This window comes from Idiotropiscis lumnitzeri, chromosome 3, assembly GCF_059441095.1.
Source record: "Idiotropiscis lumnitzeri isolate Australia: NSW breed Sydney's pygmy pipehorse chromosome 3, RoL_Ilum_1.0, whole genome shotgun sequence".
Classification (NCBI taxonomy): Eukaryota; Metazoa; Chordata; class Actinopteri; order Syngnathiformes; family Syngnathidae; genus Idiotropiscis; species Idiotropiscis lumnitzeri.
The window spans coordinates 3,769,950-3,793,894 of record NC_142393.1 but is presented as its reverse complement, the minus strand read 5'-3'; the positions used below and the strand labels follow the sequence as shown (position 1 = coordinate 3,793,894).

The 23,945-nt window shown below is 43.5% G+C and overlaps 1 protein-coding gene across 5 annotated transcripts in view; it reads left to right on the top strand.

Moving 5' to 3' along the window:
* Nucleotides 1–23,945, top strand: part of tns1a (tensin 1a) — a 50,253-nt gene that overhangs the window by 295 nt on the left and 26,013 nt on the right. For 2 of the 5 annotated variants that reach the window (XM_088290289.1, XM_088290288.1), the window contains exons 2-6: nt 295–453; nt 11,153–11,267; nt 13,131–13,168; nt 21,823–21,861; nt 23,141–23,182. In XM_088290289.1, coding sequence (XP_088146415.1) covers nt 358–453; nt 11,153–11,267; nt 13,131–13,168; nt 21,823–21,861; nt 23,141–23,182 — 330 coding nt within the window. In that variant the 5' untranslated portion in view covers nt 295–357. Of the gene's footprint in view, nt 1–294; nt 454–4,559; nt 4,790–11,152; nt 11,268–13,130; nt 13,169–15,972; nt 16,063–21,822; nt 21,862–23,140; nt 23,183–23,945 lie in introns of those variants that run through there. The other 3 variants (XM_088290286.1, XM_088290290.1, XM_088290291.1) reach the window with 3 other exon arrangements.

Genomic DNA, 23,945 nt, shown 5'->3' with positions numbered 1-23,945 from the left:
GATCTAGACTGGCTTGGGAAGCACCGACGGATGGACAGACAGGAAGACAGTTGTATGGCTTTGGGTTGTGTTCAACCATCCAATCAAGGGCTCTTGTCCAATTTTGGGGAATTTGTAGCTGCAGACACTCAACCAGACAGGTCGTTTAAATTTGCCACAATGGAAAGCCAGACAAGATTGTTGGACTAGGAGAGCATTGTTTGCGAGGGGTCTATCCCGCTCTCCCTCTTTTTTTTTTTTTTTTTTTTTTTTTTTTGAATTTTGACGTTGTTCTTTTTTTGGTGGGGCTTACAGGATCCTACCTCGGGGCCGAGCCGGAAATAAGGGGCTCGCTGACGAGAGGAAACGAACGCAGGCATGGCTCGCCTCAACTGGTGCTTAGCTGCCGTCATCAGCTGGGGCAAGTTCCTCTTCGCATGCTTCTTTCCACTGCGGGGCTTCAAGCGAGATAAGGTAAGACTCCTCCGGGGGATGAGGAGGGCTTGGAGGGACTGGGTGATTAGAGAGACTTTTTCTTCTGCAAATCTGCCAGTTAGCTTCCATGCATCAGCTCATTCAGTGATGGATGGGAACATCCACGCCAAAATTTTCGTTAAGTTAGAGCGTTCCTCAAATGAAACTAACCATTACATGCATTCGGCCAGCTTGATCAAAGCATGCGATTGGTGTGGACGTGTTTAATGGGAGGGTGGGGGGTGGGGGGGTTGTCCTGCCGGTCAAGCAGGGACCTCAGTGCATGATGATGGCCCCTCAAAGTGCTGATTCAAGGTCAGTGTTACATCTCAACATGGTCTCCAGGCAGCTGCTCCACAAATAGATGGGTTCATATTTTGGATTCACCACTCAGGCTGCCGTCTACAGGATAACGGGATGTTCTGGAGGAATAGGGTCACCTTTCCATCACAAATGGCAATCCAACTATTATCTGCATTGTACGTCATGCTGTTGGCAAGGGGTGAGGGGGGCGGACAGGGTGGCAGACTTTCATCCCTTTGCCATGCTTTGCCATGGCACAATTGCTTGAGCGATCAAGGCCGGACGGAGTTGAGGGAATGACATTGGTTCTGTGCGGTAATTGGAAAGCTGGGCAAGCTTTTTGGCTTTTTGTGCGACAGGTAATTGTGATAATGTGTTTTAGCAGGAAGGCCAATTGACATTTTGCCATGCGCGAGACTCGCATTAAGCCAGCTACGGCCGAGCTAATCCTCTCCCGGGCATTTCTTTTCGAGGGAAACATTTTTCATGGCAACTGAATAATGTCTCCCCTTGTGAGAACACTTTGTTTTCTGTACCAATCCCCCCCCCACCCCTCTTTGGGCTAATTTGACATCATGTGTTAGTCAGTCTAAAAGCTTTTAAACTTAAATATGTGCAAAGATGCTCAATCCAAAAATGCAGTGCTGCGGCCGCCCATCACATCAAGCCCCAACACCCTCCTCCTAGCTCCAAAATCCCCCGTCCCCCCCACACTCAATTGCCGCAGCTCCTTATCTCTACTCCCGCGCTCAATCCCAGCGCGTCTGCGTGTGTGTGTGTGTGTGTGTATAAATGTTTTGCATGAAGACTTTGCTGGCTTGCTGAGCAGCTCTTGCGCAGGCTTGTTAGTTCAAATTGGCATGAAGGTGTGCGATTTCATCAAACCTAAACACTCACTATACTGCACTTTTTAGATAAGCCACGCATTTTGGGAGTGCAATAAAAAAAAGAAAATGGGTGCAATGATGTAACACCCCTACCCCCCTCCCTCTAGTCTAGTTTGATGGCTCCAGCTGCAGTGCCAGAGCTCATCATGTGACTGACTGGGAGGTGAAAGTGGAGAGGTAAGGCTCCGCGTCTTCCCCTCCGAGGACTGCTGTGAGCTGTTCAGTTTCCATGGCAACCAAGCTCACACGGTCCCCGGCCTGGGTTATGGCAGGAGATGGCGTAACAGGGAGACGGGAGGGGGGGTTGAGGTGGCGGGCCGATGATGTGCAGAGGTTTTTCCGTTGCTATGGTGACTCCATGGCAGCGCATACATGTGGATCCCTTTCTCTTCATTTTCCGTTCCTCGACTTGTGTTGTTTCTCCTTCTACGGCATTGTTATTCAGTTTCTTGCATTTCATTTTTTTGGGGGGCTAGGGGGAAATTATTCTTAATCCCCTCCAGACAGCACTTAGTTTGCTGCATATATTTGATGGATGCAACCATACTCCGTTTGTGCAGCACTCGCGCTCTCAGTTTTGAATGCCCCGCTTTGCGACAACCACCATAGACAATATTTACATGAAATAAATACGCTGTTTAGAGTACGTTAATGCTACAGCTACATTGGATGTGGCAAAGTGAAGCGATATGTGAAGATGCTTCCTTGGAGATAATATCATCAAGCCAGACCTCATTAATACCAAAGCATTGCTTTTGATTGTATTGTGTCAGTGTAACTTCATTTTTTTTTTTAATATGATTTGCCCATATCCAATACGTCGGCTGCGCTGACATATTGCTTGCAACAGCTGACCTGGTTCAACGGGTGTTAGCAGCCGGAATAAAAAAATATTTATTTATTTTTTAATTGAGCTTCATTTTAAATGTGCTTGTGCCAGTCTAGATCTGTTTTTCTCCTTTGTTTTTTTTTTGTTTTTTTTATGAAACGGGCTAAAAAATTACTCTTAAATTGCTCCTCCTCAGTTGCCGTAGTGCGTTTGTGCGAGGGACAAGCTAAACGCGCCATGGACAAAAACTAAACTTTGCCTCATGTCGGAAAATTGCAATCGGTCATCAGCAAATTTTGTCGACAACACTACTTCTGCCCACATCATCCTCTGAAAATATTTGATGCCTAGAAAGCATATATTGGGACAATCATCTTGATAGATTTAGAGGTCGATGTGGGCATAAGTAGAGATGCCAGCATACATTTTGGTGACGAATGATTGCTTTTTTTTTTAATTTACATTTGTGGAAATTAAATTAAAGATATGTGTCTAAATGTTTTTGTAGTTTTTTTTTATGCCTGTTAGATTAGGCCTCTTGGTGCATATGATTAGAGTGATTCCATTTTCTTTTGATGGTCACGGCTGCATGATCTCACACAATAAAGATACCTTCCACTTAGTGAAGACGAAAGTAAAGGAAACAATAAAAAAAAAAGAGCAAAAGAAAGGTGACAGCAGTGAAAGCATCTCGATCCAAATCATTTTAATATAAATGTTTAAAAAAAGTATGTCAACTGCCCTAATACATTTTAATTTCTCATAGGTCAACGCCAATTTTTTTTCCAAACCACAAACATTAAAGCTGATTATTTGATTTCAAATCTAATTCAAATGGTGTTCAGGGACAAAACCAGAAAGCCTGCCCCTGGTCCAAATAGTTCTGATCCAACCGTACATCGCTCCTCATATTCTTCCCTTGCTTGCACCTCAATTCTTCCTCTCTTGTTTCTGTGTTCATCAATCTCCTTTGAATCATTTTGGTCCGTCTTTGTTATTTTTCCCGTTTTGTCCTCTGATCTCTCCCTTCCTCTGGTGTTGGCTTCATCGTATTCATTTGACTAATATCCTGCTACATGGAAATGCGTTGTTCCATGTATTCATAACTAGGTGACCCACCGCAATGAGTGATGTCAGCCACTTGTGGCTGAGCGGCATGCAGGTACGGCACATGGGGAATTGCGCACTTCATCCCTGACCGGCTTGCAGTATTCCGAGCTGGCACTCGATGTGATGGATGCTTTGTTATTCTTCCATTAAAGCTCCATTGTGATGGATTCCTCCGCAAGCGATAAGGAATGGCAACTTTGCCTTTCTGGTTTCATTATTTCAAATAAAAGCCAAATGTTTGCTCACGGTCTATCTTGGGTGTGCCTAAAATTCTGGCATGCTGGATGTGGTCTGACCTCACCAAACAAGAGTTGCACTGAGGAAACAACACCACTCCCCAAGTATTGCGCCACTGGACCTCTTTGCTGTGTAAAATCATCAACAAAGCAGAGGCAAACGGCTGAATTGAATGTATTGAGCGGTATGTGCAGGCAAGTTGAGCAAAAGTTTGTCGGAGGCCACTAAATCTGTCACGTATTATTTCAGAAGATAGTTGTTAGCTCTGTCAAAATTTCCGTTAAATGCCGCCGTGTTGAAACAAACGCGCAGCTTATGTGTCAGGTTAGCTTCCGTTTCTGCAAGTGATGGAGTGCAGCAGCGATCAATAGAGCAGCGCTTCTCAATTATTTTCTCTTACTGCATGATGCATAAAAGCCGGCACCTCCATCCGCTACGTTTTGCTGCTGCCGACACGGCGTGAGTGGGGGGCTGGGATTCACGAGAGCTTGTAAATGAAACATCTGTCTGCCACAGTAATTTGTGCCATTTTGGATTTTGGATGGGAACAAGTTGAGGTGATTAGTGGAGTTAAGGAGGGGGGGGTGGAAACAGTGCTTCAGTCTGACAAAATCAGGGAGGGAGAACCAGAACATCTCCGGGCCCACCTCCCCCCCCTTTTTTCCCCTTCATAACCAGTCGACACCAGCAGAAGACGCTGAGAGCGAGGGCGCCGAGCATGAGGAGGTCGGCGCTCCGATGCGCTTGCACTGACTGATCTTTCCCTTGTGCCGCTCACAACTGCGATGCTTCAGTCGTGCCGTCGGAGCCTGAATGGCAATGCTGGGAATATTTGGGAATATTGCGGCTGTTTCGTATGAGCTGGCAAGCCCTCTTTGCTTGGGTCAGGATGCCCTCTGTGTCTCTTTCTCTGCCCTCCGTTCTGGCCGGACGGGCTCGGACATGGGTGTGCCTCTCCTGCATGTTTTGGGTAAGACATTCATTTCAGTCTGAGGATTTTTTTTTTTTTTATTGCTTGATGGATTAGTCATCTTGTCCTCTTGTCAAAGTGGAGTCGTTACAGAATTGGCATTTAGTTTAATAATAGTTTCTGGAGTAATCTTTTCTTGCCTGCTTATTCCCAAACCCCATCTTCTGGCCGGGGCTAATCTCGTCGCTGCTCTTGCGGTGACTCTCACCGGTGTGTCCAGGCGGCCGCTGCACTGGAGCTATTTCTGTTCGCTCCTGTATAATTTAATCTGCTTCGCCTTTCCTCCTATGCGCGACTGACTGAGTATGTCGGGAAGCAGGACACGCACCGCAACCGTTGTCCGTGCTGGACAAGAACATGCAGAACATGAAGCTCCGCCCACATTACTACTCACATGTATTGCTTATTCTTGCTGCTGCTGAAGCATCTTGAATATATCGTTCCAACATTTCTCAAATGGCTTTCGATGGATTCATTAGTTTTTAGCATTCATTGTGTGATGATGTTTCCAGCGAGACTTCTGCCCTACTTTTGTGTCTTGCACTAGAAGACAGAGCCTCCCATACAGTGTGAAAGCCACGCGAGACTTTGCAAAGGCGCAATCCAACATCAGTGGCCACTGGATGCAGAAGAATGTCAAGTCAACATGGGGGGATGGAAAGACCTCAAGGGCTGTGAGGAGTAACACGCAGGAGTGACGTGCGAGAGGCTGGTTCGAAGAAAGCTCCCCAAATACACGCAATTAATCATTTATCAGGCCCATGCACTGGGAGTGAATATTAGATGTGACGCGCTGACACAAGCAGCACTCCTACAGTAGTATGTGTCCTAGCAAGCTACATATCCATCTGAAATACATGTTTGCTGCATCCTAACGCACAGTCACGGCGACATTGGACATGTATGCCAGATCTGTCATGTCTTTCGTTGTCTAACAAAGTCCCGTATTGACTTAACCAAATCCCCGGAGAGCTTTGAAAATCAATCAGGCTTTGATTGGATTTTTACAGCCGTGACACACCTCTGAGTATGTGATGCTGTTGTTTTCTGTGTGTGTGTTTGTGTGTGTGTCAAATGTGCATGGCTATGCCCCGTAACAACTAATGTGCTGCTATCAAAGTTGTGTGTCCAGATAACAGCAACAGCTTAAGCTTCATGCTTTTGTTTTGGACCCGGGATACTGGTCCACCTGTGATTTGTTCATCTTTTGAAACAAGAACTCCTCTCGTAATTGAAGAAAATAGAAATATGTTTTAGAGTGAAATTGTTCCTGTGACAAAACTTGATAGTCTTACGTTACGTTGTGAGATAACCGCGTTTAACAGGAATGTCAAAATTATATGAGATCTGTCTGAACTTGATGAGTGTGTAAAATGAGAAAATGTCAAATACTATTTAAATGAAAACACGACAAAGAAAATGCCACTGATGCAAAGTGGTCGACATTAGTGATAGACCGATTATCGGCCGGGCCGATATTTGGCATTTTGGAGATTATCGGCATTGGCCTTTTTTTTCTAACTTTCAAGGCCAATAAATTAAAAGCTGGTTTAGTTTGGTTCGCTGCAGCTCTCTCTCTCTCCCTCTCTCTCCCCCTCTCTCTGTGTCATCTTCTTTGAGGATGTCACTCCGGCCAAACACACCGATTGCGTGCGTATCCCGCAAATTTGTGTGTCACATTATGCTGTGCAGATGCTCTGTACAATCTGCATTTCAAAGCAAAAATCTTGTTCTTCGTCGCGTGTGTGTGTGTGTGTGTGTGTTTTCCAGCGGATTCATTCTGCCTCCATTAGCGGATGCCCCCACAATCATAAGTAGCCGCGACTTCATGATCGCAGCTCATTGATCAGTGTGTGATCTTGTATTGATCATGTGGCAGCCTCATTCCACTTTGTGTACGTTACTGTTGCTATCATGCTAACACAAGCGGCACAAAGCTGTCAGCGCGCAGCATTTCTCTGCGCGATCAGCCAAAATCTGGCCACGGGCCCAGAGAGTCAGTCCGCTGGGATTGACTGTATTCGCTGTCATTAATAAAACATGATGAACTCATATCTATGTTCTAGTACACTGATCCATACTCCCACGATGCATCATCATACAAAGGGGAAGGAGCATGTTGGTCAAAGTCTTGGTGACGTCGTTGACGCGTTCCATGTTGCTTCCGCGCTTCACAAAGTGTCACTTAATGTCACACAATTGACTATTTTGAAAGTGGAAAGGGATATTTTCCATATAAATATATTTGAAGTTCATGTAATGTAATGTTATCACGGTCACTCATCAGACAAAAAGAAAGTATGTAACAATTATTACGGCTGTTGAAAGTGATGATGCAAGATTTTGTTTAATTAACTTCTCACAAGGCACGGCAGACGACTGGTTAGCACGTCTGCCTCACATGTCAAGAGTCCAGGGTTCGATCCCGGCCGGCTGCGGCCTTCCTGTGTGGTGTTTGCATGATCTCGCTGGGCCTGCGTGGCCTTTCTGCGGGTACTTTGGTTTCTTCCCACATTCCAAAAACATGCATGGCAGGTTGATTGAACCCTCTAAATGAATTGTCCCAAGGTGTGAGTGTGTGCGCGAGTCTTTGTTCATCTTCGTGTGCCCTGCGATTGGCTGGCAACCAGTTCAGGGTGTACCCCGCCTACTGCCTAAAATCATCTTAGATAGGCTACACATACTCGACATTTGTGCAAAACTTTATTCCTATGAATGTCTGCCAGTGTGTGCGTTTTAAAATGATAATTTCCACAGTTTTCCTAGAAAATCACAATTTCCCATCACTGGTGAGTTATTTTTAGAACAGGCCGTGGGGCTACCCCATCGGTGACCTCTGCTATACCATAAACCTGGTGGTATTGGCGTTTTGTGAAACAGATTTAACCAATGACAGTGCGATCATACAAAAAAAAAAGGTCAGAATTTCCTTTTTGGGCATTGAATGATGTTTTCGGCGTCCTGGTGGAGAGCATTAAGGTTGCCAGACAGCGCCAGTGTCCGATTGGTCAAGAATCAAGCAATCAATTGTCGTTGAGCTAAGCCTGGCAAAAGATTCCCATGTGGCGATGCAGTTCCGTGAGAGCCGCTCGTCGCCTTCCTTCATCCGTGGCCCGTTTGCGTAAGCGTTTGCATGTGGAGTTGGCCCTCATGAATTTGTTTTCATGGAGCATCTTGATTTGAAGTGGGGTTACTCGGAATTACATGCTTTTGTTAGCACCACAGCATGCAAAAGTGAATGCAGAGCATATGCTCGGGTTTGCCCTTCTCCTTGGCCCGGTCAGTCTCACAAAGGCACTCTTTGTTCCAGGCAGAATTTCAATCTGGTGGAAATTGAAAGCAGGTGTGACTGCTTTCTTTCTTAATCCTGAGGGGCGTGCAGGACCTCTCCTGCTCCAGGCCATGTTTGTTTCTGCCGAGTCTGGTGCTGCTCCTCGTGTTCGCTCGGCTGGATGCGGTCATGCCAAGTCTCAGACTAGTTCCGATGTGATCCGCTACGTCGGCGAGCCGCTTCGTCATCATTGCTGCAAAATCTGATGAATTTTTCACCCGACCAATCGGTAGCACATATTGACAAAACAAACAATTGAGACCACATTACTATTCATTAGTGATAGACCGATTGTCGGCCATGCTGATTATCGGGGCCGATAATCGGCATCGACCTTTTTATTAACTTTCAAGGCCGATAAATTAAAAAATGGTTTATTTTGGCTCACAGCACAAGTTTCTCTCTCTCTCTTTGCTGTGCTGGTGGCCTTGCCTGCAGAAGCAGATTGACCAGCTCACAGCACCATGTGATTGTTTCCTTGTGCAGTGGGTGGCAACCAATCAACAGTAAGCTGCCTGTTTGCTTTTTCACCTTGAGTCACACGCGCTACAACAGACGTTGCCGAAATTTCAATAATCGTCAGTCTACTACAACTCACAACGAATAGAAAACTATTTTTCGTAGTAAACGTTAAAGAAATATTTGTTTTCATTGAACTGTTATACATGCAGCTGAGCCTGGGAGCTCCTTGCACTTGTTGTTAAACTTTTGAAATAAAGTTTTCTATTTTCTAAGATTTAAAAAAGTTGTAACATGTAAATCACCAAAGTTGTTTGATAAACATGTGCTTAAAGGCAGTTTAGCTAAATTAAGTTTTGGAGTGGCTGTTTTTCAAAATTTTGACACCATTTTTACCCCTTTTTTCAACAAATGAATATCGGCTTCAAATATCGGTTATCGGCCTACCTGACTACTAATAATCGGTATCGGCCCTGAGTCTATCACTACTATTAATGCCAGTAGCATTTTTTGTACGATCTTCAAGTGCTCCTACCCAGACTGTTTTCGATGTCTTCCAGGAGTGTTGGAGGAGGGAGACATCTAAAACAAGCTGCATGGGGCTCTCGAGGACCGCAACCCGGGCACCCCCGATTTAACATTTATCACTAACATGTCAAACTCAGATGAGATGTGCTTTTGCAGCATACACGATTGGGATATTATTTCATATTTACAGGAATATGTCCATGCGTTGACCAAAAAAAAAAAAACTTTATAATATGGCAACAGAGTGACAAAAATAGACAAAACAAAATAGCAGTCAATGTGTGTTTCTTTTAAAATGTTTCTTGTTTTCTGCCGTTAACGGGCTGTAGTGGGCGGCTCATATTTGGAAAAACGATTTATTTTCGTTGTTGCTGCCCTCGGGAAATGTAGACTTGAGACTTTCTTGCACCTGTTCTTTAAGAGTTAATGGACTGCAGGAAAAATTACATCATCTTTAGTCAAAGTCACAATGATGTGTGGGGAGCTTTTCAGAGTTTATTTTGCACACTTTTAGGGTAAATATTGATGAATAGTAAGGCATTCTGAAAATATTCCGTTGAATGGCGAAATGATGCTAGATTTTTTATTTTAGTCATCGTCAATGGATCGCTATTCATTTCTGTGTCAGTTTTATTTTTTTTCTTCCAACCTCAAAACTTTGTAGGGGGAGGAGCTGCGGCAATCTCCTGAATTACTCAGTCAAACGTTTTTTTGTTTTTTTTTAAATGACAAAAATCAGGCACGCAGGAGGTGGGTGCATCTGAAACTGGATCATTTGGTGTCGACCCAAATTCTTGGTGCTGCTGAGTGCTTTTGGTGTTTGATTGAATTCACGCATGTTTCCATTCATACATGCGAACACTAATTTGCATTCACGCCGTGCCGAAGGACACGGTTGTTGTCTTTGGGCGTGTCGGTGTGTCGCCCCGCCCCGCCTCGCTGCCTCTGTCTCGCCTTCCTCGCGGTCCGGCCTCTGTGCTCTAAGTGAAGTCGAGGCAGTGTGGTGTAGTGCTGCTTTTCATTAGCTAAGTGCACCTCGGGGAGAGGAGCACCAATGCTTGATTTACTGCGCGAGCTGTCTATAAGCTTCAGAGAAACACCACCTCTCCTCGTCGTCCGTCCTCGGCTTTTGGGCCATCCACTCTCCTTTTATGCCCTCTTTTTACCTTCATCTACATCCATCTTCGGCCTCTCGTGAATAATCTTGAGTCTCTCTCTTGGGCCTCTTCAGGGAGGCCAACAGTGCACAGATTCTTATTTTTTTTTAAACTGTACAAGTTTAGAAAAGGCTCAATTTGATCTGTTTCTCCTGCCTCCATCAATCGACAGGCAGACCCATGTTGCCGTGGCAGCCGCTTAGGTAAATGGGTTGAAAAAAAAGTTGTTTTCAACCGAGAGTTGCAGGAGGACAGAGCCCACCCTATCTTCTTCAGGCTGCACAAACACACAGAGGAAATGACATTGCTGCTATGACTCATGAAAAGGCCGCCGAGGGAGAACGGATGATGGGAAAATGACAGCTCAGGAGAAGAAAAACATTCCAAACAGGAGAGTTTTTGCTCGGTTTCTCTCTAATTGGGAAGACAACGGTGGCGTTCGGGGGGAACACCCTGAACGCTCACACACTACTACGGTGTAAACGCATGGACAAACTTGTACCATTTTATGGATGCTGTCTTTGTTTAAATGAAATATTGCTGTTAAAAGAAAACAAAAAACAACAAAAAAAGATTTTTTGCCTCACAAATTAAGTCCTTAGTGTGAACTTGGATACATTTTTAATGTCTCGTAATTTCAATCAAACATTTATTATTATTATTATTATTTTGTAGCTGTGAGACGGTTTCCTCACTTTTCTCATTCACTCGTCATTCAAAGCGACATCTTGGAAGCGAAAAAATTCTCATCTGGCGTTTTGTGTTGCACAAGGTTGCAAACAGCGTGGCAAGAGTTCTCCTGTTTGAGCGTGTTTAAGACGACATGGGACAAACGTTGAGGTGAGCACTCTGTGTGATGACGAGCTCCTCTTTTCCGCTCCTCCTCAGCCTGACGAGCTGGAGGGCGTCCACACACACTCCTTCAAGCTGAAGCCATTCAAGAAGGCCAAGAGCTGTGATATATGCAAGCAGGCCATCACCAAGGAGGGTCTCGTCTGCAAAGGTGAGTGCCGTTCGTCACCGTGTGACTCCTCCCGCCCCGTTTTGCTCAAATGAACTCTTTGTGGTTATAGCTGTTCACCCGACCTCCCAGATAATCAAATGAAGGTGTATCTGGTGGCAACCTTTCCCTTGCCTCTTCCACCGCACTGGGAATGGCTGCGGCTGCTGACGACCTACTTTGTCCGTTTAGTTCAGCAAATTGCCATCGCGCCTGCCAGAAACATTAGCATGCCTCACTGAATGGAGGCTGATGATGTTCAGGAAATCCTCGTCTCCATCCCTGTGTTTCTTGGGTTGTGATCCAGTCGCCTTCTCATGTGGCACATTTTTTTTTTTTTGGTGCAAACATACATCGCCATTCTTTGGTGGTTACCGAGCAAAATTCTGTGCTAAAAAAACGCAAAGCCCCAGCAGTTGGAGATCAGGCCGGTTTGGGGCTTTGGCGAAGGATTTGCTGTTAAAATTAGCACGGCTTCTGCAGCTGCTGCTGAATTAGCCTAGATAAGAGGAAAAGTGGGGTGGTAGAGAGAGGCGGAGCGGAGAGTGGAAATGGGGAAAATGTGGAGGAGAGAACATGTATTGCCTTCATCCCTCTTTTCTTCCTCCGTCGGCTACGCTACATTTTTAGGGGAGCAAGTGGTCCTTGCGCTAAAATGGCACACCCCTCCAATTGTTATTGGTTGCTATCATAAGTGAAGAGGTAACCGGACAAAACAAAACATAATTTGGTTGTACCAGTCCACAGGAAATGTATTTCACTTTTTACTTACAGCACATTTGGAAAAAATTCACAGTGATGACTTCACTTTTTAAATTTTTTTTAATATTAGAGGAATAAATTCCAAAATGGAATAGATATTTTTCCTCAAAATTCTTGACTCACCACCTAATAATGCCAACATAGCAAAATGGCCACACAGTTCAGAGGTACAGGGTTCGAATCTGGCTGCGACCTTCCTGTGTGGAACATATTCTCTCTGTGGCTGCGTAGGTCTTCTCCAGGTACTCCGGTTTCCTCCCACATTCCAAAAAAATGCATTGTAGGTTCATTGGGCACCCTGAATTGGCCCTAGATGTGTTTGTGAGCGCGGATTTTTTTTTTTTGTCTATGCGTGCCTTGCAATTGGCTGGCAACCAGTTCAGGGTGTACCCCGCCTACTGCCGAAGACAGCTGGGAGAGGGTCCAGCACGCCCGCAACCCGACCCTTGTGAGGAGAAGTGACTTAGATAATGGATGGATAGATAATGGCATTTATTTCCTCTCATCAATTAATTCAGTAAGACATAGACAAAAGATAATTTTCCACCGCAGCAAAAAGATGTGAATGACAATTGTTTGACCTGCTTTGCGTGGTCATCTTAGTTCAGATTGTTTTCGTTTTGCTTTCTGAATGTGGACCTATGATTCTAATGCTGCTCACCGCGGGGCACTTTTATCATAGTGGGCTTCACCAACATCCTGAAAAAGCTCAAACTTATTCTTTCATTACCGAAATGTTTGATATTCTATATATGAAATCAATTGTTTTTAGCTTATGATTTAAATTTAAGGAAAATAATTTCAAAGTAGCCTTTCCATCATTCCGGTTTTTTTTCCCATTGGAAGAAAAAGTTTGGACACCCCCCTGAAATCAATAAATTCCTTTGTCATGCGCTATGGTTGGTGTTCGCAATTGAGCCACTTGGGGGCAGTAGCACACCACACAGCATGTACGGTACAAGGAGGCAGACTGACCTTGCTGCAGCTTCTTTTCCAGCTCACTGACTGGGCAGTGAGCTGGAAAGGAAGCATGACAGCGTCTGCATGTGTTGTGTTTTGCTATACATTATACGGAACAAATAATACTTGTCTTTCTTCTTGCAGCTTGTCAACTGTCCTGCCATAAAAAATGTGAAGTGAAGGTAAGACATTTACCTCTGGTTTGCTGGTGTGTTGTGTGAAACTTTTCACTGTTTGGCATTTGCGCTCAAGCATTAGCTGTGTCGTACACATCTGACTATGGGAGATTACTGAAAGTGTCAGAGTTGCCAGTGTGGCGGCAAGACTTGGACCTAAATGGGGGGAAGTGGGACTGATCTCCAAAACGTATTTATTAACAACAAAAGCAAACCGTATTCATGGGGAAAATGAAAACACTGAAGTCTACACTAAACTTGTAAATTCATAGCCCAGAGTGATTTTCACTCAAGACTCCGTGCAAGACGAATAAGGTGATGTGAAGTGATGCGTTGATTGCCCACGTTAGCTGGCATATCAAACACGTTTCCTCCAGCAGGCCCTCGAAGGTCCGTCTGTCTGTCTGCTTCCCCACTTCAGCCCTTGAATGTCACCACATGCATTGCACATGCACTGAATCATTAGAATCCGCTCAACAAAAAGAATCGGTCAAACAGTTTGTTCACCGAATCGTTTGCGTGACCTGAGCCCCTTCCCCAAAACGCCCCCTCCTCCCATAAAAATAAAAACGGCAAATGACATCGGGTTTGCTCACCGACTCGTTCGTGAACGGGAAATGACATCCCTTTCTCTCATCGAATCTTTCCTGAACTGGAAATGACATCACGTTCACTCACTGAATCGTTTGTGAACGGTAAATGACCTCACTGATTATGTGAACGCCAATAGCGTCGCAGTATTTTCAGTAAAATCTCTCCTCCATCTGACACTGGCTGCTGATTGGTCATTCGCAATGATTGACAAAATGCGCGTTTTTGAGCTTAAATGTACTGAGAAACGAACGAATCACTTGGGGAAGTGATCCATTCACTCATGTTCACTGGAAAGATTCGTTCTTTTTGAACGAATCGTTCAAGAATGACACAACAGTAGGAGAATGATTAGAGTTGTTTTTTTCTTTTTTGTAAACAATGTTGAAAATTTCCATCACCCTCATCTCAGACGTTCTCATTGCTTGCCTCTTGGCTCAAATGTTTGACTGCCGTTGAACGGGAAATCTTTTGAAGGAGAACATCGTTTCATTCCTCACGTGTGGAAACTGTGCCTTCGTTTTCAACCTTCAGACTTTCTAACAGTAAACGTGTCAGCACTCGCAACGGTTTTATTGTTTATGTTTATTAGAGGCTTTAACATCCCATTGTTGACATCATTAAGCGCACACGCAATTGCTTGAATGCTTTAATGCAGGTGTTCTTACATTTTATGTGCTTTACGGCGCTTTAACGGGGCCTATAATGATTTGGATGAGGGTGTCAAGAAGGTTTGATGTCGCCATCGTGTGGCACGCATAATATTAAATGCATGCAAATCAACAAGCAAATTGTGTCTCGTGGCAACTCTTGATGCAAAAAGTCTGGTTTGGTATCGTCATTTTTTTCCCTTCTCCATCTTGGACGTGTGTGCTGGTTGTTGCTGCAGTGGTTTTCTGCGGCTCAGAAGAATCAGAGGAGAGATTTTGCTGTGTGGGTTTCAGAGAGCGGTGACATGGGAGTGGATGTTTGAATCTTGCTAAAGAGCAAGGTGAGAGAGTATAACTGTATTCATGAGGCTTTGTTCCTGAAAATAGTACTTACATGAAAGCACGCCACATGTGTTGATGCTACGATTCTTGTCGTTTGTTTTGAATACACAAATACAGACAGAAGCAAGCAAACGGTTTGCTCTATCAGTTGCCGTTTTCCTTCTGTAAAAAATTCCCACTCGGTGACGTTCAAACACTGCTGTGTGTGTTTTCGGACCCAACCTTCATAGTCCTCATATTAGCTGCTTGCTGTTCCACCAGCAGTCTGCCGGTCATCTCAAGGAGTATTAAAATGTGGTCAGATGCCACAAGAGGAGGAAGGACGAGAAGCGTCCTAGCACATCCACCTCACAATTCTGACTTGAGTCCAGGCTGCATGTTGCGGCCTCTGTATGTTGATTAGAGGGGGACACGGGAGTGCATTTTCACTTCCTTCCCATCCCACTTTCACAGAACAAAAATACCGTACTGTCTCATCCCGATAGTAAGAAAAAAAAATCCTGTTCCATCCTGTCCTGCTTCATTTAAGAATGACTCACACTCCATTATGGAGGTCAGCTGCATAAAAACCAAAACAAGCAAACAAACAAAAAAAAAATGTTGTCGCCCCCTTTTACTCATGTACTCTCCTGCTTACATTTGCTCCCGTAAACTTTTTAATCCTGTGATTTAAATTAAAGTTTTGATTCACAAAAGATCGTCTGCCTCTGAGGCTCTAAGGCCACACGGGAAGACCCCATCCCAGATTCAAACCCCCCAACCTCGCCACTTGCTCACCGAGTCTGCTTTTCCCCGTTCTAATGCAGTCTGGCGACGCCGTTGATGCAACGATCGTTATTCTCTTTCAACAGCTGCTTTGAGGAAAGTGCAGACAGAAGGAGTGCGGACAAGGGAATTAGACAGAAAGGGCTCATGAGCGAGAGATACAGTTCCCGTCTTGCTTTGGGCACCAAGCAGCCCCAAGCTGCTTTCTTGGCCTTATATAGTGTGTTTGAATACAACTTGGCAGCGGATAGCGCAGTCGGAGCCAGCAGCACAAAGAAAGAGTGCTTCCTGGTTCAGTCCATCGGCTGAACACACTTGACTTCAGAAGCTCTCTGGCACGCGTCCGGGATTACGGCTGGTGTTTGGAGTGGGGGGGGGGCGAGGGGGAGGCCTTTGGCTGAGGAGGTGGTCAAAAGTGTCTGTATTTGGTGCGTCTACTTTCGCCTCTGTCCTCTCAGGAGGGGCTGAGGGTGGTGGTTGTTGTGCAGCCAGTGGAAATGCAAAGTTTGAAAGCAGGCAGAGCAGGAGAGACGAGTGAGTTCCAGCGTGCAGGTAAGCATTTGCTTGCAGTGTTGAGAACTGGGACGTTTGTTTAATTATTTATTTATTTATTATTTTGATGCTGAACTACATCACTCCAAAGGTTCTTTAAACGCGTAGTTGAGGTGCATGTGCACAGCTGTGCATGAGATCAAATTAAGACGCTCATACTTTTTTTCGCACGATGACCATGTCGGCGATCACTCGACTCTGACCTTCAGCGGTAGTTAAACATGAGTGGCTGGCTGAGAGGTCACGGGGTTTTTTCCCCCTCTTCACGGGTGAGACAAAACATTGGAATTTGCTTTTACTGTACCGCCGTCGGGCACCGTGTTCTTAATTTGCTTGTGAACCTCCAGAGAAAACATTCCACCTTTTTCTCACCTTGCCCATAACAAGAGCGCCAGTCATGCGTCCCTGGAGCGTCGTAAGGTGAAGACCGATGTTAATAGAACAGCTGTTTGTCTCTTCATATAGAACCGGGTTCCCCTCAGGGAAGGTTACATGTTTACCCATTCGAGAGCAACCCCAAGGGAAATGTGGGAGACACGTTACGAATGGTGTATCCACACAGTTAGGCCCCCTCCCCTCCCGGTCCGCTAATGTTAAACAAGCATGACTCATGAAATCGTTGTGAATCGAGTGCTTTGACTTTAAAAGCACACGTGAGGTCGCAAACTAAGACGGCTCCACTCTTGCAATAAACGTGTTTAGTTGAGCTGCAAAGAATCCTTCAGGGCTTGCATTCCATCACAATGCATTTCTTTATCCTGACTTCACTGTGCTTTCGGTGAGCTAAGACAAGTAATCGGAATCAACTTCGAACATCAGCAAAAGGTTTGGTGTATTAAAAAAATGCCATTCAAATTTGCCCCATGAGTGTGCATTGAAACAATGTTTAGAAGACGCAATAATAGTGACATTTCAAAAGGTTTTTCTGGTCCGAAGTGAGCTGCAATCCCGCATGAACAAATGCTTATTTGAACATGTAGGGAAAAAAAAGAATAATTACAAAAATAATAAACATAAAATATTTAAAAACAACAGCGACAAGCAAAAATAGCCAAAGCGCAGCGGACAAAGTTTTCCGTGCTCAAAAGGAAGTGGGGAAAAAGTCAAGACTTAGATCCCGCCCCTTCAACATTTTTTCCTCATTTATGTCTCATCCTTGGTAAAAGTAATACTAAAGATAATAGTAATAATAGTAATAATGATGATGTACCACGACATAGAGATATTAAATAATAAATAAGTAACAGATATACTCTTAAACACCTTGCGACTCTTTCTTGTTCACTTTGTATCCCGTGAGGATGCGTTTATATTCATTAGTGAACTGAATGAACTTATGTAATTATTACGCTAAATCTCCATGCTGAAACTAAAATATGGAAAAAGTATGGAACTGTACAAAATGCCGAGTTGTGTTGTAATCAAGTAGCCATTTCATTTTATTTGCTACTTAAATGCTTCTCGATAGTTTAGTACCGGTAGGTATGTATTCGATATGTGGCTTCCACATCTGATCTTCATCAGTTCCTTTTTTAAATTTAAATAACTAGCATGATTGGCCCACTCGCCGCTCACTGTGGCCTGATTGTGATCCAACAGCTTCTTCCCCTCTCAGCATCTTGCCTATCATTTGATGAAGTTCCTTTTCGACCACAAAGCCATCACACAACTGTGGCGCTTGGGAGGAGAGCTCATCCTAAATATCAGCATGCTGCGGTCCAGGCAGCCGATATTCTATAGCTTATTGAAACCACAGGCGGTGTCAGTCGTACAAAAGAACATTTCATGTCAACCTTTCGGGGTTGGGAAGGAAATAACGTGATGACATCTATGCAGTGAGCAGATTCCGTGCCAGGAAGTCATTTCCACACATTACAAACTCCAACCTATTGCCTATGTTTTAGGGCCATGGTCCCCAACCCCCCAAAAAACTTGCAGTACTTCAAGTTTATTATTTGAGTTAAAAAAATGACAGGCTTCTCTTCGTTGTATCCATCTATGATGGTCTCGTGGCTAATGGTTCATCTTCACGGTTCTGGCCGGGCATGATCCGCAAAATAGCTGGTGAAAATAAAACTGTGCGTGATCACATTAATGATGATTAGTCCGCAATCACTATAATGGCAGCAGAAAAAATAGAAACCAGACATGGATGGAAGCATTTTGGCAACTTGAGGTGAAACAAGTCCTCAAATTTATGATAAAGGATTTTTTTTCCTGTCTCTTGTCCCGACATCGTCATTTCAGACAGAAATGTCAAGCAAACATACTCAACAAACACGCCACCGCCGAAAAGGATGAATTCAAAATAAAGCTTAACGAATAATATATTGAGTCATCGATGCCAATGCAATAGCCTTAGAAGACTTTTACTTTGAAGTTTGCCATTGTGGTCCCATAACTGCTAGCTTGACTTCCATTTTCGACCTTTCAACGTTCTTTAACGTAACATTGCCACCACAATCAACACAACGCCATCCCGACATCATTTTCAGTCGCTAATTTAGGACGCTAGTAAACCGCTGTTACGGCGTCATTGTATGACACGACACAAGCCTCCGGCGTTAGTGGCTACCACTGGCTAGCATCTAGTTGTTAGCATTAGCAACAAGTACTATCAGCTCCCCCTGCCAACACCGGTTGCCGGTGCAAAAGTTCTGGACCCCATCTGGTCATGCACATCATGCATTCAGGTCACCCTTTGTACTTAGCCTTCCGAATGTAGCAAAGCTTGTGCAGCATCATCCCACCCTCATGTCAAAATATCAAATCAAATCAGAGATGAACAGGCACTCTCCACTGTTAAGGCGCTTGCTGGATTTCTCTCTCCAAGGAAAACAGAGAGCCAGCATGTTTAAATCCATGCAGGTTTTTTTTTTTTTTTTTGAGCTTCGAACCTTATTTGGCCATTGCTTGGTGAGCGTGGAATTCAATTTCTCAGGCAAGCAGTCGTCGACGTGGCGCTATCTCTGCAGGATTGTCAGGGATTTGTGAGTGTGGTTGCCCCAATGGAGGCAATGCACTTTTTGACAATTAGATGATATACACTACAGAGAACAGGGCCTGAAATAATGATGATATGATTATTTATTTATTTTTTTTTAAAGGTCAATTCAGATGTTTGGCGAATTAAAATTCAGATGACCGATTAATGGGGCAAAATATCGTAAATAAAATATATGATAAAATAATGACTAAAATTAAAATTCTTTTTGTGTCCCTGAATGCTTACAACATTAAAAGATGATTTGACAGTTTTACCTTTTTTTTCCTGCAGTTGATTTGTTTTGTTTTTTTGGGGGCGGGCGTTTTTAACTGTAGGAGGAATGTTAAAATGTGATGACCTTTGTCATTAGCTGTAATGTGTTAAAGTGTGCAAAAAAAGGCCTTCAACCCAAATCTGACGTTTTTTGACAATTTTTATTTTACTTTTTCTTTTAATCGGCCAGACAATTAATTTGTCTGACCCAAATCTAGTGACTCCGACTAGAAATTCTGTCCATAAAGATTCTAAACAGAATCTTGACCTTTTGGCAGCCTTCACAAAGTCCAACCCTGAACCCCGATGTACAGTCACCGAGCCCGGCCGGGGGGAATAAATATGCCCACGCCTGTTCAGTGCCTCTCACTGTGGGCAACTCCGGATTGGAATCGAGTCCAATCCCTCTCAAGAGAACTGATAGAAAACGAAGCGAAGACCGGGCTGAGGAAAACACTCTCTTATGAGTCCTGCGAGAGGTCACTGGCTTCCCAGAAGCCCCTCGAGATGTGATGCGATTTTAAGCTCTTTGTTTCATGGCTGAACCCTTTTAGAGTTCATTTGTCTCCATTCTGGATTGTTTGAATTGTTCTCTGCCTGTGGGTTTACTCTCAAGGAGCAAAGTGATGTCGGAAAGAAAGCTTACTATGGGAACTCTAACGCATGCTTCATTTCTGAAAAAAATGACCCTCACCCTCAGTTTTTTTTTTTTTATTCTATTTAAACAAACAGAATGTTGCGGCGCATGGACGACCCGCGAAGATATTCCCGTTCTTTTACGTGCCTAAGCAGGCGAAAACCACATGAAGATTATATTCGCTTCCCACATCGGTCGCCTTATAAGGATGTAGTCAGGCTCGACTCACTTGGGAATGTTAACAGTGGAAGTTTGTCATCAATGCGTCTCTTGAGTCTCATTAGCCTCCTCGCTGACGCCTTTTGACCCTTTGGATTGACAAACATGCTGTATTGCGCTGATTCTTGGGTCACAGAAGTGTTGTTAGTGGTTCATGGACAGAAATTTGGATTAATAAAATATATGCATAATTTTCTTATTTTGGAGACTCGTTAATTTTGAGCATTCAACTGTATTTTGTCCATGCAGTTGTTTAAATTCAGTGAAGTCCTACTTAGTCTCATAGTACCATTTATGACACCATGGCTGGACAAATAATATACAGAAACACACTTATACAGTACTGAGTGAGTGTTGGATGATCTAGCTTCTCTTGAACAGTCCGTCTTGAAAGTGGCCGTGCAAGTGTATCTGCAATTAAATCCACACTTTTCCCTCCTTCGGCCATTGTGGTTTAAAAAAAGCAAAAACATAATTTACATTTTCGAACCAGTTTCGACTTCCAGGCGTGTTGCTTCCGCATAACGCTGCCCCCTCACATGAGAGTATCCAATCACAAGAAGCGTTCATCACTTTCAGCGGAAGGCTCACTGTAACCAACTTGTGATCTGATTGGCTATCGCAACTGTCTATCAACTCTGAAAGCTCATTGACTTTGACAGAAGAGATGCCCGCCCAACGAATAGTGCGTGCCACTGGTATTGTGAAATCTGCCTGGTAACACGAGCTAGCTGAATTCTGATTGGATAAAAACTCTCACCTACAAATTCAACACTAGCATATAATATGACATCAATGTGAAGAATATGATCATGATTTCTTGATTATGTTAGGCCAGCAGAGAAGGCCTTGACGGCCAACTACAGTTTAAATGTAATGTAATTCCTCAATAAGGTTCTCTGCAGTTCAATTGGCACGTGATATTTTTTTTTTTGTGTTTGTTTTTCACAGTAATTTATTGCAAAACGAATTCACTTCCTTTGATGTCTATAAAATGGACTTAATGTCTGTGGGAAACTGTGAGTCCTGGCATAACACAAGTTGAGAATGTATAATACACCGCCGCTGCAAATGAAGTGGCCTTCTCTAATGATGCCGCTACTCCGCGCCAAGACAGTTACGTTAATGTCAGTCGAGGCCGCGGGAAGCGAAGCAAAGTGCGTGTTGGCAGGAAAGCAAAACGGTGACTTTCATCAAAGATGTTTACCATCAAGTGGCATATCAACAATACTGCTCCAGCTCCTCTATTTTGATATGCTCCATGATAGCCTTGCAAATGCCAACCGGGCTTTTGTTCTCACGCTCGCCAACTAATTATGGTGGCTTCCTTCCCACCGGAGCCTGCAGGCCACTGATAGCGTCCGTCCGTCTCGCTGCGCGCAAACACGCACCAGCTCGTTTTATGCGTAAAAGTTCCCTCGCTTGCTGGATCGTAATCAGTGAGATGCTCAAAACAGACTATTAGGAGCCGCTCTTGTCATGGATACTCGGAGCAGGCGGTGGGTGGCCTTCCTACTATTTAAAGAAAGATGTTCTCGTTCTGAAGCAATGTTATGATCCTTGCTTGTTATTATCTGCAGGGTCAGACTGTTTCGTCGAAGAAAACAGACTCACAGTCCTTCACACATTGTCTCTCCTCTTGCAGGTCACCACGGCGTGTCAAACGAGCACCAACTATGAGCTTGTGAGTACGACACAAAATCTTTTCGGACCTTTTTGACCCCCTCAAGTCCACTTTTCCAATTTAATGATCCTTTCTGGATTGGTGGGCAAAGCTTCCACACACAAACACAGCGAGCTGCTGCTAAAGGTCAAAGGTCAGGGATGTCAGACTAGTATTCGTCGCCAGCCACAATGTACGTGGTTTCCCTATCATAATTGTAGTGAGTTACTTTTTATTTCTTTACTTTGCTTTTCAAAATCTTTGATTGCACTTTTGAATATGTGAAGCGAGTTGCATGATGACGTGCGCTGTACTCATGACGTAGTTTACGGCCTTCAAAACGAACGTGCTGTTTGGCCGTAGAGGAGATCTATGTACCTGGAATCCATTGCTCATCCGAGAGGCACCTAAAGTTCCCGTATGTCAGTGAAGTTTGAATTTTTACTCGGCGAACTGAATGTGAGCGTTTGCAGTATTGAATTTTTGGTGAGGTGCACTTTTCTTGGGGAGAAATTAAAAACGGATTTTACAGTCTTAAATTAATTTTCAAGTTTATTGAGATACAGTTCCTAACAAAAAAATTGATTCAAATTAAACAATAAATTTACAATTTATGTCATTCAATAATTCAGTTTTCAATTAAAATATTCATTTTTCAATTAAAATATTCAAGTTAAGCAATTCACATTCAAATCGATAATATTCAGATTCAGTTTCTAGTGGCACAAATATCAGCTCATAGTTTGAAGACAAAGAAAATGCTTCAGGTTTCTCACTGTTACTTTTGTAATTTTGGTACATATTTTAGCAAAAAAAAAAGTCAGCACACATGATTTGTTTTCACGGGCCTCATAAAAGGATGTGGTGGGCCTTATCTGACTTTTGGGCCTTAAGTTTCACACCTGCTCCTAGTCTTATTTTGGTGTCGCACTGAAGACCACGTCGAGAATTTGACGCTACTTCCTGGATGCTTTCCCGTATTTGAAGAGCTGAACAAATGCGGAGCATTCCAAGCAGTCACTTCTTTGCACTTATTTACTTTGGATGTGGGCCCTTTAAAGTGACCAACGCGGCTTATAAACAGTCCCAAGTTTTGTTTATAGAGCTCAACTAAGCACACGGCTCAAGTATTTTTCTTGGATACATCTGGAGGCGGATGGCTGCATAGTTATGTTCTGTCACTACAGTATGTGTTCATCTCTTTGCGATTTTAGCTTCTGTATAAATAATGCTCTTCAAATATAAATAGTGGGGCAACATTTTGTGACTAATCAGTCGACTGTCTGGTTTGTCTCCGCAGCCTCCCACTCCTCAGCTGCCATTAAAGCACGTAGATACTCCGGTAAGTAGCATGTCTTTTGGACTACTTCACACATGTTTCAGAGGTCAAACTTTTCATAATCCACATATGCAGTGTTGATATCAGCTGATTGACGGTTGTGTAACCCGTTATGAGAAAATAAACAGACTGATACGTAATCCGTTCTGGGCCAATATATTTAACGGACCTAAAGTTATGTTCAGAATAATAGTTAGTTTTAGAAAAGACCAAAGATCAAAGTCCGTTTTATTTACATTGACTGAACAATCTGAAATGGACTGGAATTTTTTTTTCCTGTAAATCACTGAACTAATATTTTGTAGTATATCGACTCTTTCTGAGAAATGCATATGTACGTTTGTGAACTGGTATTCTGGTTTGAAACAATAGCACTTATCCAAAATGGTTAGTTCTTCCGTCATTTTTGTTATCCATGGACTGAATGTTTAGATTTGGTATTTGTTGTCACTAGGGTTGGTTTTTAAAAAAAAAAATCAACACATCAATTTAATATGATTTTCCTTTTCATAACATGATATTGATTCATAAAACCATATAACGATACGTTTAATAATGTATTTTTCCCCATAAATGTAACCGACTTCACGCGAGAAAAATGATAGGAAAAAAAATGGCGGAAGCAGTGACGTCAGCGCCAACAAGCATGAAAGCAGACGTATTTATTGTTTTGATCAGGTCATGTTAAATAAAACATACATGATAAATGTAACTGCATTGGCTTCAGTTCCCAATGTGAATATTCTGATTTTCACTAATGCACGTC